The following is a 15,848-nucleotide window of genomic DNA, read 5'->3' on the forward strand; positions in this document are numbered from 1 at the left end:
AGTTCTTTTCCCACACAGCTAAGCACATCACCAAGAGACGCCATTTGAATACCGTCTTCGCCGTCCTTGCCCACCATCATGCCTGATCGTTCAGAAGTCGCCTATTTTGGCGCCGGTCCTGCCCCTCTCCCTACCCCTGTCATCGAGACCGCTGCTCGAGCATTCGTCAACTTCCAAGACACCGGGCTCTCCCTGGCAGAAATCTCACATCGCTCTTCGACAGCCAACAAGGTCCTTGCCGACGCCAAGGAGGCCTTGGCAACTCTGTATGATATCCCGACGGATGACTACGACATCATATTTATGCAAGCAGGAGGCACCGGAGAGTTTAGTGCCGCCCTGCAGAATCTCGTAGGATGTTGGATCGAGCGGCGTCGGAGGAAGGCCGTGGCAGATCTGGGGGAAGGCAAGGACGCCGAAGTGCTGGAGCGGGTCAAGAAAGAGATCGAGGCCGAGTTGAAGGTCGACTATCTGATCACGGGGTCTTGGTCCCTCAAGGCCAGTCAGGAAGCCACGAGACTCATTGGAGCAAGATATGTCAACGTCGCCACGGACGCCAGGAAGGCTAACAACGGGAAGTTTGGGACGATTCCCGACGAAAGCGAGTGGTGTCTCACCCCTCGGGCGAGTGCAATGACTTATTTGTGCGACAACGAGACGGTCGACGGTGTCGAATTCCCCCGATTCCCCCAAGTCTTGGAGAATAGCAGTGGGAATGAAGAAGACGACCGGATTGTGGTGGCAGACATGTCGAGCAATTTCCTCAGTCGAAAAATTGACGTTCGAAAATATGGAGTTATCTTTGTGAGCCAGCCTTTCCCGCCACCTTTTTTTGGGACGCCATTATGCTAACATTTGTCCAGGGTGGCGCTCAAAAGAATCTCGGGATCGCTGGCATTACCGTGGTCATCATTCGGAAATCCTTGCTAAATCTTGTTCCGCCCCCAACGTTCCTCCACGCCTTGTCCCCTGTGATCCCGACCTCAGGGTGTCTACCGCCCATTATGCTCTCTTTCTCAACCATCGCCGCCAACAACAGTCTCTATAACACCCTTCCGATATTCAACCTGTACGTAGCGACCCTGGTCCTGCAGCGCCTCGTTTCCACATTCGGATCGAGCAAAGTATCTGGCCAGGAAGAGGTCGCCGACCAGAAGGCCCAACTCTTATACGATACCCTCGACTCTTACCCTGACACGTACCACGTGGTGCCGCACAAGACTGCGAGGAGCAGAATGAACATCTGCTTCCGGATCATCTCCGGACCCAAGTCAGCGAGCGGAGAAGTGGTGCCTGATGAAGCCAAGGAAAAAGCCTTCCTTGCCGGCGCGGAAAAGCGCGGGCTACTTGGCCTCAAGGGTCATCGCTCAGTCGGTGGGATGAGGGCCAGCAACTATAACGCCGTCCCGCTGGAAAATGTCCAGAAACTGGCCAGTTGGCTGGTGGAATTTGCCAGATCATGAATGAGCTCGGGACCTACCTGACTTGTCTGAATCAGATAAAACAGACTGTCGGAACGGTCGATGGTGAACATACATATAGACACACGAAAAGTGATATTCGTTATGACTAGAAAAGTTACATGTACTCTATGTATTCGGGGGGGCTGAACCGTCAAGGCGGTGAGACTCCTTTCTCCACCTTCCGCCAGAATTCTGCCGCTCAATTTTCTGGTCAAGTTCGTTTGTGATTAGCACCATTGTTTTTCTAGCCACACAAGTGGTATGGTGCAGCATGAAAACTCGACTTCGGTGACACTTCTGTCCCTCTGAGCACGACTGACGCTCCACCATGTCGCGAGGTGGTCGAGGAAGAGGCCGTGGCGGCGGTGGCGGTGGTGGTCGAAAAGGCCCTCTGCCTCCCGAGTTGGACTTTGAAGACGACGACGACATTTCTCTCTCGCCGACCGAGAAGAAGCCCCAGGCACTGTTTCCGGTACTGCTGGCACCCGTCTGACCCTCCCCTTCCCCATTTTCTGCGCCAGACAGAACGCAGACAGATCGTTCTAACCACGCTCTCGCAACGATTACAGGATATCGACCTCCCCGTCCCTCGCCCGCCCACGTCCCGCGAACTCGCAGCCGTCAGCCGCTACCTGTCCTTCCGCACCCGTGCGCGCAATGGGCCCTACTTCGCGACTCTCGACCCCAGCAGCATCGCGGACGAAAAGACGGGCAAAACGCTCAAGCGTGCGGGATTTGACCCCTTCAACGATCAGGAAAAGTACACGGCCAAATATCACAAGAAGAAGAGGACTCTGCCGGACTTGAAGGGAAGCGGGAGAGACTATGGTACGTGATCACCACTCCCGAACAATAATTGGGGCAAAGGGGGGAAGGAGTTTTAAGGGCGGCTATGGCTGATGAGAGGATTTCTATCTGCTTCCAGCATTGAAGCATTTCCCGCACGAGCTCTGGCCCCTCCTCGATCCGGACAAGAAGAGTGCGCTCTGGAAGTCTGCCGACATCGACATCGACGTGGCGACGAATGTCCCGAAGCACAAATCGCTGAAGCGGAAGCGCGACTCCCTCCTCCTCGAAGACGACGAGGAAGGCGAGGACGCCGCCACGGCGGCCAAGGTGGCCGACGACGACGGTGACGACACCGACGACTCGGACCCGCTTCTCCCCGCGTCCCGTCGTGCTCGGACGGCACGAGCGGCAAAGAAGAAGAAGCGGCGCCGTCGCGAGACCGAATCGCGCGAGAAGCGCGGTCTGGACGCCGAAGACGATTTCGGGCCGACCGAGAAAAAGAGCCGGTCCCTCATGGAGAGCCTGCGCGCCAAAGAGAGAAAGCGGCAGAAGCAAAAGTCTGGCGGCCCGGGCGGAGAGTCGGACGATGACGAGGATGACGACGACGACGTGCCCGATGCTCCGGATAACGACGACGAGGACGCGGGCGACGACGACGACGATGACGACGATGACGATGAGCCTGTGGATTCCGAGTTCGAGGAATCCGACGATGGCGAGGCCGACGACTACAATGCCGAGAACTACTTCGACGGCGGAGAAGGGGACGATGACGATGGTTTCGCCTATGGCGGTGGAGGCGGCGACGAAGGGGGTGAATATTGATAATAGGTTTTTTTCTCACTCTCTCGAAAGGGAGAAGCGAGATGACCAAGGAGCAGCCTGTGTCTGAGCAAGGTCGACGAAAGCTGTACATACATAGCAGCTGCACGGAGGAGATGGGCAGAGGGTGGCTCAAATTTCAGACACCGGGATCAAAAATCAAAGATCAATGTATTGCATCCATGGTCTTCAAATATGAGAAGACTTGTCGCCACGGTCGAAGTCCGTCCAGCAATCACCACAGGGCCCGTCCAGAAAGGCTTCAAAGAATCTGACATCCAAGGAACGCCCCCAGGATCTCATCACTATCTGTATGCTACTGGGAAGCGAAATACAAAATGTCTGACTGCATCCCCGCCGCAACTGATGGTGTCGAGGCAACCGCACCTTCCACGACTAAAGCAGATTTATTAAGGCTGCACCTTCGCAGGGGAATCATGCCTGACTGTTCGTCCCATCAACACTGGCATCCTCTTCATTTCTCTCTCTGTTGGGACCTCAAGGTGGTGATCGCAGAGTGAACCAATTACACTTTTTCATACTGGCTCACTCAGACCTGCCTTGTACTGAACTCCAAGGCAATACAAAATCTTATGCATACAGCTTTCAGTCGCTCTCCCAAAGCCCTTCCAACTCTCTGTTTTACAGCCGCATCAACATAAAGATGGCCCTCGTCCCTCAGAATCCCTACCACAAGCACACACGTGGCATTATCGTCATTGCACGAAAGAACTCTAAACCCTCATCAGCTGTCGTCAAACAGCTAGAACAGCGGAACCAAACCCTGATCAAAATTTTCACTCCTCGATTGTCTGGCAAGTCCCCGACAGAATACACCTCCCTGGTCCTGAATGGTTTTTCATCCAATTACAACATCCAAGACTCCAGAAAGAACGAGCTTGCTACTTTGAAGCGAAAGATTGAAGCGTATAATACAGAGCCACAAGCACTGACAAGCCATGTCTATATTGTCGTCAGTGGCGATGACGGGTTCTTTACAAATGTTGACGGTATTTATGGCTTCTTCGATCGGTACAAGAATGTGACGTTGATGCTGGTCATCTACCATGGAGAAAATCAATACCTGGAGTACCGCATTCGAGACATTCTTCAAGCAATCTCAGACATCAAGTCACACGTTGCCAAACCCACCGATCAGTGCCACATGCTGGTCAGAGCGTGGATTGGTATTGCTGTCAATACGGAGATACTCGCTCAAGCAAATAGGGATCTCAAGAGATTTATACCCCAGAAGAGGAACGCATCAACTGTCTTTGACGACGACCAAGTCAAACTTGAACATCCTAACAATACTGTTGTCAAGGCGGCCAAGAAGCGAGCAGTTGTCGAGAAGAATGGTGTTGACATCAATGATTGTGGCGATTGTATGTGTCCCATCAAGGACTGCAACGTAAGTCGGCCAAACCTAGAAGGACTTCGAGACCATGTTCTCCATCACTGCCGTCAGGCCGGGGAGTGTGTGCTCTGTGCAGATCAACACAGGAACCCGTTCACCCACGAAAGCTTTCGTCTTCCCAGCGGAACCATGCGACAGGGCTTCACAAAGCCTCAACGCGAACACATGGAAAGAAACTTGCCACCTACATACCATTGCGAAGTAGAAGACTGCAACAAGAGCTTTTACACCGAGTCTGACTATCTACAACATCAAGAAGGGCACGAGCAAAGTCGAATAATTAATTGTACTAGTGTGGTCAAAGCATCAGAAAGATATATTTAACACAACATCTCCAGGCTCACTGCCCGGCTAGAGACAAGGCGAATGATAGTATGATCAAATGCAGTATATGTCAAGCCGAATTCTCGAAAGTCGATATGTTCCATAAACATATGAGAGCAGCACATCAAAGACGAGATGAGATAATCAGCACTGCTAAATCAGCTAGTCTTTTCTCTGCTGGGATGCCTGGTCTAGGCTTGGACGTCTCGGTGGCCATTGAAGAGTCTACTAGAATGAACGCTTCCTTGAAGGCCATGCCACCTTCGGACTGCCTTGATTCAGCCCAAGCACCAAGTTAGAGGAGGAAAGTCAATGGAAAGAGCGTTGGCCAAGCTGTAGGATTCATTTAGTGAACCATATTCATTCACCACCCCATCTTTGTATGCTCGGGTACAATAGTGTTTTCGGAATAGATCTAACGAACTTGATGCTGGGGAACCTTGTGAGGTCCAACTTGTGATGTGGTGGCATGTATTTGAATGGACATCAAGTCCTCGAGGCTGTTAGCATTGCCAGCCTTCTATATATGGTGCTCTTGAAGAGGATGAAGTTCTTATGCGTAGTCCGTAACTGGGCTTCCATAGAAAAATAACTGATCCTGACTACCCCGAAGGCCTTCGGCGAAGAACTAGCGTCGCGTCCCTGGGTTCATATGTGCCCGGGACTGGCGAGGAGAGCGAGGAATGGGGGAAGATAGGTGGGACGAGGTCCGTCTCATCCGTTTCAGAGTCTAAGCCAAATTGTTGGTGGGACCTGGCACGCGTCCTCCTTGACCGGTAAAAGGCAGATGATATGGTACGAGAGTGGGGAAGAATATTCTTTTTGCGTTAACATATATTTTACATTATTTGATTTTGTTTCAACAATCACAGCACTGGTGGTTTAGTGGTGTACGTCTCCAATCCGATACCTCAAGCGCTATCAGTATTCTAACAATGACTACAGAAAATCCATCGTTGCCATCGATGGGCCCCGTGTTCGATTCACGGCCAGTGCAAAAACACATCTTGCCTTTTTTTTTGTCTTTCTGGGCTTTTCGATTTTCTCTTTTCTCTTTTTACTTTTCAAAAAATCCTCATTTTATATCTGCCTCGTATGTATATTTGTATGCATATAGTCGTGTTTCTGTTTTTTTCGTGAATGGGGAGATAGTGCGTGCGGGAGCAGGCTGGGCAGGTAGGCCGAAGCCGCGGACGGGAGCGTTGGGTTCTGCAAGCCTGCCAGTCCTCCACCTCGTACTTGGTTAACATGATTCAAACGCCACGTGCAGTTTGTTCTCTACATCTCTTTTGAAGCTTATTTGTAGGGTAGCCAGTCTTTGAACCAACGAAATATAATATATGTATGTATTGTCATCAAGTGAGGAACTCGAGGAGGAATTGTGCAGTCTTTAGAACATCTACAGCCTCCCTTCCCCCTCCTCCAAAGGGCAACCCAAGACAAGACAAGACAGACTCCCGAATCTCCAAGCTGATGCCCCCCCTCCTAAGTAGCTCTGTTGTGTTATAGCTTGGCCGAAGCCTTCCGTCTCGCCTCCCGCTCTCGGTCCCGCAGTAGCCGCCGGAGGATCTTGCCGCTGGCGCTCTTGGGGATGACGTCGATGAACTCGACGCCGCCGGCGAGCCACTTGTGGCGGGCCTTCTCCTTTTCGACGTGCTTCTTGATATCGCGCTTGAGGAGGGCGTCGCTTTCCTCCAGGCCCACCGACTTGGCCTTGACGACAAAGGCTTTGGGCACTTCGCCCGCGCGGTCGTCGGGGACGGGGATCACGGCGCAGTCGGCCACCGCGGGGTGATTGAGCAGGCACGCCTCGAGCTCGGCGGGCGCGACTTGGAGACCCTGCGGCCGGGTCAGATTTGACATACTCACGGGACTGCCTGTTGAGGGGCGGTAACTTACCTTGACCTTGATCAGCTCCTTTATACGGTCCACGACCCAGATATGCTCGTTGCCCTTGGGCGACACCCTGAACTCGACCTCGTCTCCGGTCCGCATGAATCTGCCTTCAGGCATGTCCACAAACGTTTCCATCGTGGCCTTTTGGTTCTTCAGGTACCCAAGCACGACGCTGGGAGATTTGACGAGCAATTCACCAGGTTGATTGTATCCGGTGATTTCGTTCCCCTCCACGCTCATGACCTTGGCCTCATATCCAGGAATCAGACAACCTGAGGAGCCAAACCAGATATCGTTCGGAGAGGTCGAGCACACGACGGTACACGTCTCTGTCAGCCCGTAGCCCTGTCGAACCTTCCACGCGGGAAACTGGGCGGCCAGTTCCTCGGCGGTTTCTTTACCCAGCGGGGCGGCGCCGGTGAAGATGCAATTCACGCTGGACAGGTCGTATTTGCTGGTCAGATCCCGATTTTTGACCATGGCGATGATGATGGGCGGCACGATGTAGAGGGTGTTGATTTTAAAATTCTGGATCCCGGCGAGGTAGTGGTTCAGGTCGAACTTGGGAAGAATGATGACTTGGTCGCCGCGGTAGGTCGAAGCGTGGCAGATGACGATCAACCCGTAGATATGCGACTGAGGGAGCAGACCCAGCGCCACCTCGCGATAGTTGGGGGCAATGGCATCACGGGACGGCTTCTCGTACACGGAGATCTGGACGGTGTTGGCGATGACGTTCTGATGGGAAATCATGACACCTTTCTGCGGATTCGCGTTAACAAAGATCGCTTCATGTTTCCAGCAGGGGCACAACGACTCACCGGGAGCCCCGAGGTCCCACTGGAGTAGCACAAGAATGCGGTCTGCCGTGCCCCCTGACCCTTCTCCCATCTGATTGGCTCCAGCGGTGGCAGGGATTGGCCTTCCTTGATCAGTTGAGACAAGGTCTTGAACTCCTTGGGGATGGGAGGGTCGTTGGGCATTTCACAGACGTAGATATGTTTTCTGGGGATGTTGGACTTGGCCGCGGCGTCCAGGGCGGTCTGCAGCAACGGCATCACGGTGAAGAGGACCCTGGAGCCGGAATTGGTGAGTTGGTAGCTCAGCTCGTCGGCGTTGAAGGCGGCGTTGGCGGGGGCGGAGATGCCGTTGTTTCGGTGGATGGCCCAGTTGAGCGTCATGATGTCTATCTATTGACCCCATTTTGGTAAGTAAGAATTTGTCTTTTCCCCGTGTGCAGCAAATCATCTCTTCTTGACAAGTCAAGGGTCCGAGATATATACCGTATTAAGGGCGAAGATGCCCACGACTTTGTCATATTCCGTGCCCTGGTTCACCCCCCAGCCAAACTCCTTGGCCAACGCGCGAGACAGGCTGTCGACATCCTCCTTTGCTTGCCGTGCTGAAAGGCTCTTTCCCGTCAGCCCGCAGGTGTATGCTTCCTTGGAGTCGGCGAATGAGCACCGGCCGTATTTCTCGTCGAGCATGAAGTCGCAGATGGGCACGGTGTCTGGAATTTCAGGGAGCGGAGGCACCCATTTCATGGGATAGAAGACCATGATTGCGGGTGTTTGCGAGGAAGGATCTCACACGACAGAGGGCAGGCGTTATGATAAAAGTGATGCGCTGCGGCCGCACCTTTTGCGAGGAGAGGAGTGACGGTGGTTTTTCTGGGAATTCCCTCTCTCTTTTCTCCTCTGTCCCGTCGGTGCGCAGGCTTCCGATGAATATATTCCGATGGTGAAGAAGCAGGACCGGATCTCGAACAAAAAAAAACACAAGCACCAATATGCGAGATCAATGGACAACGGAAGTACCTTCAGCCGAGAAAGCTCCATGGAATTATTGGGAATGCGCTCGTGCGGTAGGGGAGTGCACGGAGTGGGACACGAGTCGTCGTTTACCCGAGGTTCACAGATGAGTGGCCCAAACGCCCTCTTACCCCAGAGCTGGGGCCTGGACCTTCCCCGTCATGGACCTGTCAGGGCATTGCCGCAGCTCTGCCGGGCAGTTGGTCTTAGCCCCGGGAGGTGATCGCCCGAGTCCCGGTGGACGCCCGGTGGGCGGCCGGTGGCCCCCGTGCAGCTTCCATCGTCCCGCAGGCCCCCAACACAAAGATTTCGTCCAGGTTAGAAGCAGGAAATCATCAAACTTGCCCGCTGTCCGAGTGCGGGGAAGACGGCAAATGCATCAACGAGGCGAAAAAAGGTCCTTCCTGCGCTGTAGCTCGTACTGGACGCACCTTTCATATGACCAAATTGGGCGGTGCTGGGTTCTTGATCTATTCGTTTGGGGATTGTAAAAAGTACACAAGGAACCATCGCCGTGGGCGCTTATTGTCCTCTTTATATAAAGCATGGCCTTGACCGATATTCAAAACAACAAGGGGAGACGGCTTCTGAACGGGTCGGAAACGTGTTTCCGTCTGCCTTTCCCCTGTCACACTGCAGCAGCTTGTGTTACTTCGGACGCAACAAGGATTGTTGATGAACCAATCAATCAGCCATGTTGACAGATCCGTTGGAGGAGCATGCCAGAGCATTTCCTGTGAGATACCAGACAAGGGAGAGGAGATCAATGTGAACGAGTTCGACTGACCTTGACATCTAATGCTTCGTCGAGAAAAAAAGGGGGTTGTCACGTGCAGACAATCGCCAACTCGCCCACAACATACGGACTTCTTACAGAGAGGACCGAATATCGAAGTCACGAAGGAGACGGGCATCCGCTCCGTCGTCGTTGACCAGCAGATTGACCGGACTCAGACAACCCACAACATCTACTCGGTAAATTCCCATCCTGCTCAACAAGGCTGAATCACAAATGCCCGTGTCTCAAAATCCCCGGATTTCGTCATCGGTGTAACCGTTCGAGTCTTTCGACTGGGGTTATGAAACACGATCTTCCAATCAACCGAGATGAGTGACAGGGTCGAAGAACCTATGACTGCTGGCTCATCTCAGGTACACCTACCTCAGAGGTTAGGACCACGATCACACTGGGGTCCTCGTTGCACATTTCTAGCCGTCCAGTACTCGCAGCCAGCTGATGTCCGTTGATTGACAGGCCAGAAGATGACATGGAGAATTCCAGAGATGAAGTGTGGGCATGCCAATCACGTCGAAAAGGCTGAATGGTAGCCTCGGGCTGTTTGGCCTCAATGCTCCAAGGCAAATGACGTAGGTGGAGGTTGATCAAACAAGGACTCAGCCGACAACCTCGTTTCCCGCAAATTAAACATGTCTTGTTGTGAAACAGTGTGGTCCTCACCTGTGTGTCCAAAGCAACAACTCTGAGATCGTTTGACATTGAAATGACCGTTTCGACAGCCAGCAGGTGCTGGAGCTTATTGTACCTCGTACTTGGCACCTCGCATGCATAGCAACATTCCGAAGAGGTTTGCCGGCATCGAAGAAGGGAGAGGTCGGTCGGTCGGTCGAGAGAAGCTCTGTGGAACTAGGGGGAATGCACATGCGGCTCCTGCGTACTCCGTAGTGGCTTATCGTGTCAAGAATTCTCCATGCGTAGCGAACAATCTATATTCTCAGGCTTTGATGTGCTCGTCACCCAAGACCGGCCACTTGCCTGCCTCGCTCCATCCAGCCTCTAGGGTGCCTTGTGAGCTTCAATTGAAAGAAACTACGATCTGCTTGTGTGCTCAGAATCATCTCACAAATCCTCCTGCTTGTGATCGTATTGTGGCTGGAGTCTCCGATCACGCAATGCAGCCTGCAGATGCCGGTACCTGCGTACTTGCGGACATATGCCGGGAGGCACCGGAAGCGAGTCTGTTGTCAGTTCCTCTTCCATACGGAGGATTTCACTTGCAGCACAGCGGTCTCAACAAAGAAATCGGGGGGGCTGGCTTGCCCTTGTTCATACCGACCATCCAGTCTAGACCTGCCCCAAGACGAATCATAGGCCATCCAGACTTCCGCCGACTCTGGTCTGAGTTTTGATCTAGGCTCCGGAAGAGGAAGACCGTGCTGCATGCACGTCAAAATGTACCACCTCATGGCTACATCGGTACGCCTGACGGCGCGATTGCCCGGAGAAGAAGGAACCTCATCTCACTATTCTTGTTCTCTTGTCAAGGATTGGCTGACCGAAGCATTCAAGAAGCATCAGCCTCGGCAGGACTTGTCCATCTTATGAGCTGCGAGAGGTTTTTTTTTTTGGCTGGAGCGAGCCGTCGGGATTTGACGTACAGGACGAACGCAGCAAAATCATCCCCGCCCCCGCACTTTAAGATTGGTGTATGTATGTAGACAGGAAGACGAGGAACCCAGTTCACAAGGTTTCATCTGATTGAGCGACCACTAGTTGCATCGTGCTCTCGCACGTCCTGCTTCGTAGACACGAGCTGCCCGCGGTAGCGGCAAGCTGGAGATGAGACATAACCAGTCATCACGCACTTGACCGTGCAGATTGCCCGTAAGCGAACCAGTCCCCGCCTGCGTACAAATTTTGGCGTGAAACGGCGATCAGGTAGACTAAACATCGTCAAGGGTTCTCACACATGTTTTCGCCACAGGCTCGCAAAGGGCACAGAGCCCAAACATGTGGGGTCCAGGTAGATGGTGAAAGAAATGATAGCGATTCGTCCTGTGCGGTGATACAATCGGTACCATTTCGAACAGACAGCAGAAGGGCAAAGTCCTCGAAACAAATTCCTGACGCGGACACCATGCAAATGATGAGCTCGGCGTGCCAGACTTTCTTCAGGTGATTTCAACTCGGTACCTAGTGCTGCAGGCGCCACATCGTGAGGCAACACTGCATGATGCAGCAGCGGCAACCAAGCACGGAATCAGGCCAATCAACAGCCGAGCAGTGGCCGACCATCGGGTTCTGGTTGATGGCGTTGCACATGGAGCATATGGTTTCCAAGATTTTCGACCGTCTGAGGATCCTCTTGTTGTGTGCCAGCAGCTTCCCAACAGGCCGGAAATGTCGGCAGCCAGACGATGTCAAAGTGACCACCTTGGCCCGTGTGGATCTCAGGTGGTACGGCACACACCAACTGCACAATAGCCGGTATGAATAACCTGCAGGGACTTTGAGATACCACCACACCACAGAGCATGAGTGAGGTATCCGGGGCGGGAGAGATCTGAATTCAAGATCGACGGGCCTTGCAGAAACGTAGAAGTGCAGGGAAAGGCTTGTGCGGAAGAATGCGTCCTGCGAGATAAGAAGAGGGATGAATTCAGTTCATTGGGGTGCATATTGACAGCAACCAATGAGCTGCCACAGTTCTCAGGACAACAATAAGTATCGAGTAAGGTTTGAGGGAGTTTCCCATGACAAGCAGAAGCAATTTGATATGTTCTCTGAGTTAAACGCCGTTTCGGGCGGAGAACCACGAAATATGCTCAGGGAAATAATGTTCTAACACGGCACACAGGTGTATAGGTACTTAGCATCAACAATAATACCCAGGAATACGAATTCCCTGATACGGGATGTACGAGGGACTCGGTACTTGATCCAAACAAACTGACTGCGGACATGGCTAGAGACGCCGTAGGTGGTTTACCTTCCCGACGAGACCGGGGGCGTGGTGGTCATATAGCAAGGATTTGAGGGGCGGAAAAGCGCAGATAGCTGCGGGAAGGGGAACATGTAAGGACAAGTAACAAGGTGTTTGTGACATTTTAACTGGGGCACATCGAGTGGTGGCTGCGGTGGCGGTGGTGTTTTGGACCAGGTCGGGTGTGAGAGGTGTGGGCGTCACTGACATTTGACTTCTTTTTCATTGTCGCTGGCTACGGATCAATCAGCATGTGAGTAGCTGGTCAAATGTCCGCCTGCACCAACACCAAGCTCCGCGCCCTCAGCTTCAGGAATACATAACAACAGCTTGTCATGGCTACCATTATTCTTCCTCTTGTATGTCTTGTTGTCATGTTGATCGTGGATGGCCACTACTGGAACCCACTTGTTGCTGTTTGACGGGATCCCACCACTCCAGCCCATCACCAGATACGTCCAACTGAGGCTCCACCCCGGAAATAAGACCATTGTCTATCACTGCTCATTTCGAACCTCTTGGTCAGTCTCTCCTGCAACCTGCGTCCTGCGTCCTCCCTCTGTTATTACTACTACTGCGAAGTCCGTTGCCATACCCGGCCCTGTCTTAATGGTCCCATTATTCACTCGCTAGCATCCGCACCTCTCTTCCTTCTACCTTCGCTAGTCCAACTGCTGCTACCACTCCCGTTACTTGCTGCTGCCAACATCTGCGCGCAAATTCCAGTTTCCTTTCGGATCTTGTTTCCACCTCCCCAACATTCACCGTTGCAACACCTGTCCCATCGTCGCTATCTGCAACCTGTACGCATAATTCTCATATGGACGAATAGACCACTCGAACCTCCATAGACCTCCCTCGCCGCACCTCCATCGCTCCGGAGATCCAGAATCTGTTCCCCTCGATCTACCTCCCATGTCCATACGCGCACCTGCGCTTGTCACTCGGTCCAGCTGCTCGAACACCTCCCGGTCGTCTCTCTCTTACGTCGAACCCTGCTCTTAGGCAACAAACAGTTGGCTTAAGAGGAAAAACAAAATAAAAATAAAAAGAGATCCAGTCAACTCTGAGTCGAGTTGACTTGTCTGACGTCTGGTGCGATACGTTTCACGCATAAAAGTACCCCTAATCAACACACCTCTAATGCAATAATCGCCCGATCGAAGCACTGTCACGACCGACTGTACGATTGCGGTGGCCGAATCTTTGATGCGTGGCTGAATAAGAGCATTGCGATGCAGTAATAGGTGGAATACTCCTCATTGCCACAGGCTCCAGCCCAACTCTTGACAATGGTCGCTCCAACACCAATGGGCTCACTCTGGACTCTCCTGTTGTGCACGGTCTTTCTCTCGCTGTGGGCAACACCATCTCAGGGCCTCGACATTTCGTACTGCTCTCCAGACAACAACGCTGGCAGCTACCAAGGCCGTAAGTAGTTCACCCCCAAGATTGTGCAAAGATGCGCCTCTCACTGATACCCGACTCCAGACTACAACGAGTTCCAATCGAATGGAGCCTGCCAACAGCAATGTCAAGGCTCTTTTGCCTTTGCTGTCCTCCAAGGCTACTACTGCTGGTGCTCCAACTACGTCCCTACTCCGCAGGAAAGCACATACAACTGCAATCAGCAATGTCCTGGGTTTACCTCTGAATGGTGTGGCAACACCGACTCTGGTCTCTATGGATACTACCTCTTGAGTGCAGGAGTCCCTCTGGGCACCTCTGGTTCAACACCCAGCACACCATCCTCAACTTCCTCCCCTCCCTCATCGTCGGTTAGTATTGATACCTCCACCTCCACCGTTACTTCCAATGCCATATCCGCATCCTCTCCCTCCTTGGATACTGGATCCCCCACACCTTCCCCTGCGTCTGATACCTGGATAACCTCCCACTCTTCCTCCGTGGTAACATATGGATCGTCTCAGAGTTCTAGCGTGGCTGGCGTTGTGACTTGGTCAAGCGACACCTCGATGAGCTTCATGAGTTCCACTGTATGATAACCCAATTCCTTCTTCACTGACCCTGTTTCTGTCCTGATGGAAGCTCCTTCTTTTCAGACTCGTGTGCGCCGCTTAAGTGCAAAGCTGACAACCGTCGCAGACTTCTCCCCCTCCTGCGTCGACGACGGCCCCACCGCCAAATTCGAGCCCGAGCCCAAGCTCCAGCAGCTCTGCCACCGCATTATACACCAGTGTCACCACTGTGACGGGTGAAGTTCGGACTGTGGTGGTGACTCCGTCTGCAGCTGCCACCTCGGATGCTACCCTTGGCCAGAGTTCTACCGCAGGTGGCGGGGTCAGCACCGGTAAGGTCGTGGGCATAGTGCTCGGCGTGGCTTTGGGCATCGGCGGCCTGATCGGAACCGCGGTGTACCTCTGGTTTCGCCAACGCCACAAGAAATTGCAGCAAGAGAACGGCCCAGAAACGGCCTACCTTCCTCGAACAGGCGATAGTTCGCCATCCAACAATGTCCCGTCACGGCAAGTTAGTCAGTTGTCGTCGTCAGGCCTGTTAGGGACTAAGACTCCCCGCATCAACACGTCTGGAGTCACTCTGAGCAACGACCTGCGAAGTGCCGATACCGGCTCGACGGCCTTTGATCGTCGGAGCTTGGGCACAGACCAGAGACTGAACCCGTATGCGTTGTACATCCACGACGAGAGCCGCCTTAGCAATGTGTCTCTTCAAGACAACCAGGATTATTCCAGGCAGTTACGGGTAAGATTTTGTCCCTGAGCCAACCTGTGAGCCGATTGCTGATTGTAGACACAGGTGGCCAACCCAGACCCGTGAAACAACCAACATCATGGTCGACAACCGGTTAGGTATTTCTAATCTTTAATGAGAAACCGCACAGCGAACAAAATGGAGAGGGATGTGCACCTCGAGGAAACGAATTCTACGATGAGACGAGATGTCGCTATTGGCGACCTGCAACAGTTGGTACACGCATCCGTGAATCGGAATTGGAGGGCGTTCTGTGGGCGCATTGTACATTTTAGCATCGCAAAAAGTGGCGCATCGCCAAGGGATACGCAGCGAGCACATGTACGCATGCGGACCAGGCGTTCGATCTGTGGGAGCGGGCACCTTCAACGGGACGCCGGTTTGACGCCCGTGGCGTCCCATTCTGAGCGTCGAGAGCAAGTTTTTGCACCATGTCTTCAAGGGCGGGAACATTGGGTGACCACGTCGACTCTGTACAGGACCTGGTCTGAGCTCTTTTTCGCCAGGTCTACTTGTAGGTTTGGGCTGAGGAAGGCATATGGGTCTATATAGATGAAGACAAAAGTTGGGTCTCCCTGTTTTTTTGGTGTCCCCGATGATGCTGTGTGTACCTCGTACTCGGTAGAAAGAGGCGGCGACCTGACACACTCAGGTGGTGGGAATATGTCATTAGGCTGACGGGGGCTTTTGGTGTCTGGTGGTTGATGCCCAAAGCCCCCGTAAGAAGCAGGAATCGGCAAGGCTGTGCTGTGCCCTGGGCGGCGGAAGTTTGACTCGTCGGGCTTCGGCCCAGCCCGTAACCCAGAATTTGCATTGCGTGCAGGGGCAGTGAAAGCCGAAGAGGGACCCCAAGTTGGACCTCGACGTGTGC

The 15,848-nt window shown here is 53.1% G+C and overlaps 5 protein-coding genes across 5 annotated transcripts; 4 read left to right on the forward strand and 1 right to left on the reverse strand.

Annotated features, from left to right (window-relative positions):
* Window positions 1-78: 78 nt before the first annotated feature.
* AYL99_09015 (phosphoserine transaminase) lies at window positions 79-1,463 on the forward strand (the record flags this gene model as incomplete). The annotated part of the gene is made up of 2 exons (XM_018840523.1): window positions 79-804; window positions 864-1,463. The coding sequence occupies 2 exons, from the start codon at window positions 79-81 to the stop codon at window positions 1,461-1,463; spliced, it is 1,326 nt and encodes a 441-aa protein (XP_018690270.1).
* Window positions 1,464-1,791: 328 nt separating this feature from the next.
* Window positions 1,792-3,077, forward strand: AYL99_09016 (hypothetical protein; the record flags this gene model as incomplete). The annotated part of the gene is made up of 3 exons (XM_018840524.1): window positions 1,792-1,935; window positions 2,033-2,291; window positions 2,389-3,077. The coding sequence occupies 3 exons, from the start codon at window positions 1,792-1,794 to the stop codon at window positions 3,075-3,077; spliced, it is 1,092 nt and encodes a 363-aa protein (XP_018690271.1).
* A 661-nt stretch (window positions 3,078-3,738) lies between these two features.
* On the forward strand, window positions 3,739-4,771 carry AYL99_09017 (hypothetical protein; the record flags this gene model as incomplete). Its single annotated transcript, XM_018840525.1, has 2 exons — window positions 3,739-4,485; window positions 4,697-4,771. 2 exons carry the CDS (start codon window positions 3,739-3,741, stop codon window positions 4,769-4,771), a joined length of 822 nt encoding a protein of 273 aa, XP_018690272.1.
* A 1,547-nt stretch (window positions 4,772-6,318) lies between these two features.
* On the reverse strand, window positions 6,319-8,270 carry AYL99_09018 (hypothetical protein; the record flags this gene model as incomplete). Its single annotated transcript, XM_018840526.1, has 4 exons — window positions 6,319-6,654; window positions 6,715-7,473; window positions 7,533-7,901; window positions 7,995-8,270. The coding sequence occupies 4 exons, from the start codon at window positions 8,268-8,270 to the stop codon at window positions 6,319-6,321; spliced, it is 1,740 nt and encodes a 579-aa protein (XP_018690273.1).
* Window positions 8,271-13,536: 5,266 nt separating this feature from the next.
* Window positions 13,537-15,043, forward strand: AYL99_09019 (hypothetical protein; the record flags this gene model as incomplete). Its single annotated transcript, XM_018840527.1, has 4 exons — window positions 13,537-13,675; window positions 13,736-14,022; window positions 14,351-14,968; window positions 15,023-15,043. The coding sequence occupies 4 exons, from the start codon at window positions 13,537-13,539 to the stop codon at window positions 15,041-15,043; spliced, it is 1,065 nt and encodes a 354-aa protein (XP_018690274.1).
* Window positions 15,044-15,848: the final 805 nt, after the last annotated feature.

The sequence above is a fragment of the Fonsecaea erecta genome (assembly GCF_001651985.1).
Source record: "Fonsecaea erecta strain CBS 125763 chromosome Unknown Scaff8, whole genome shotgun sequence".
NCBI lineage: Eukaryota > Fungi > Ascomycota > Eurotiomycetes > Chaetothyriales > Herpotrichiellaceae > Fonsecaea > Fonsecaea erecta.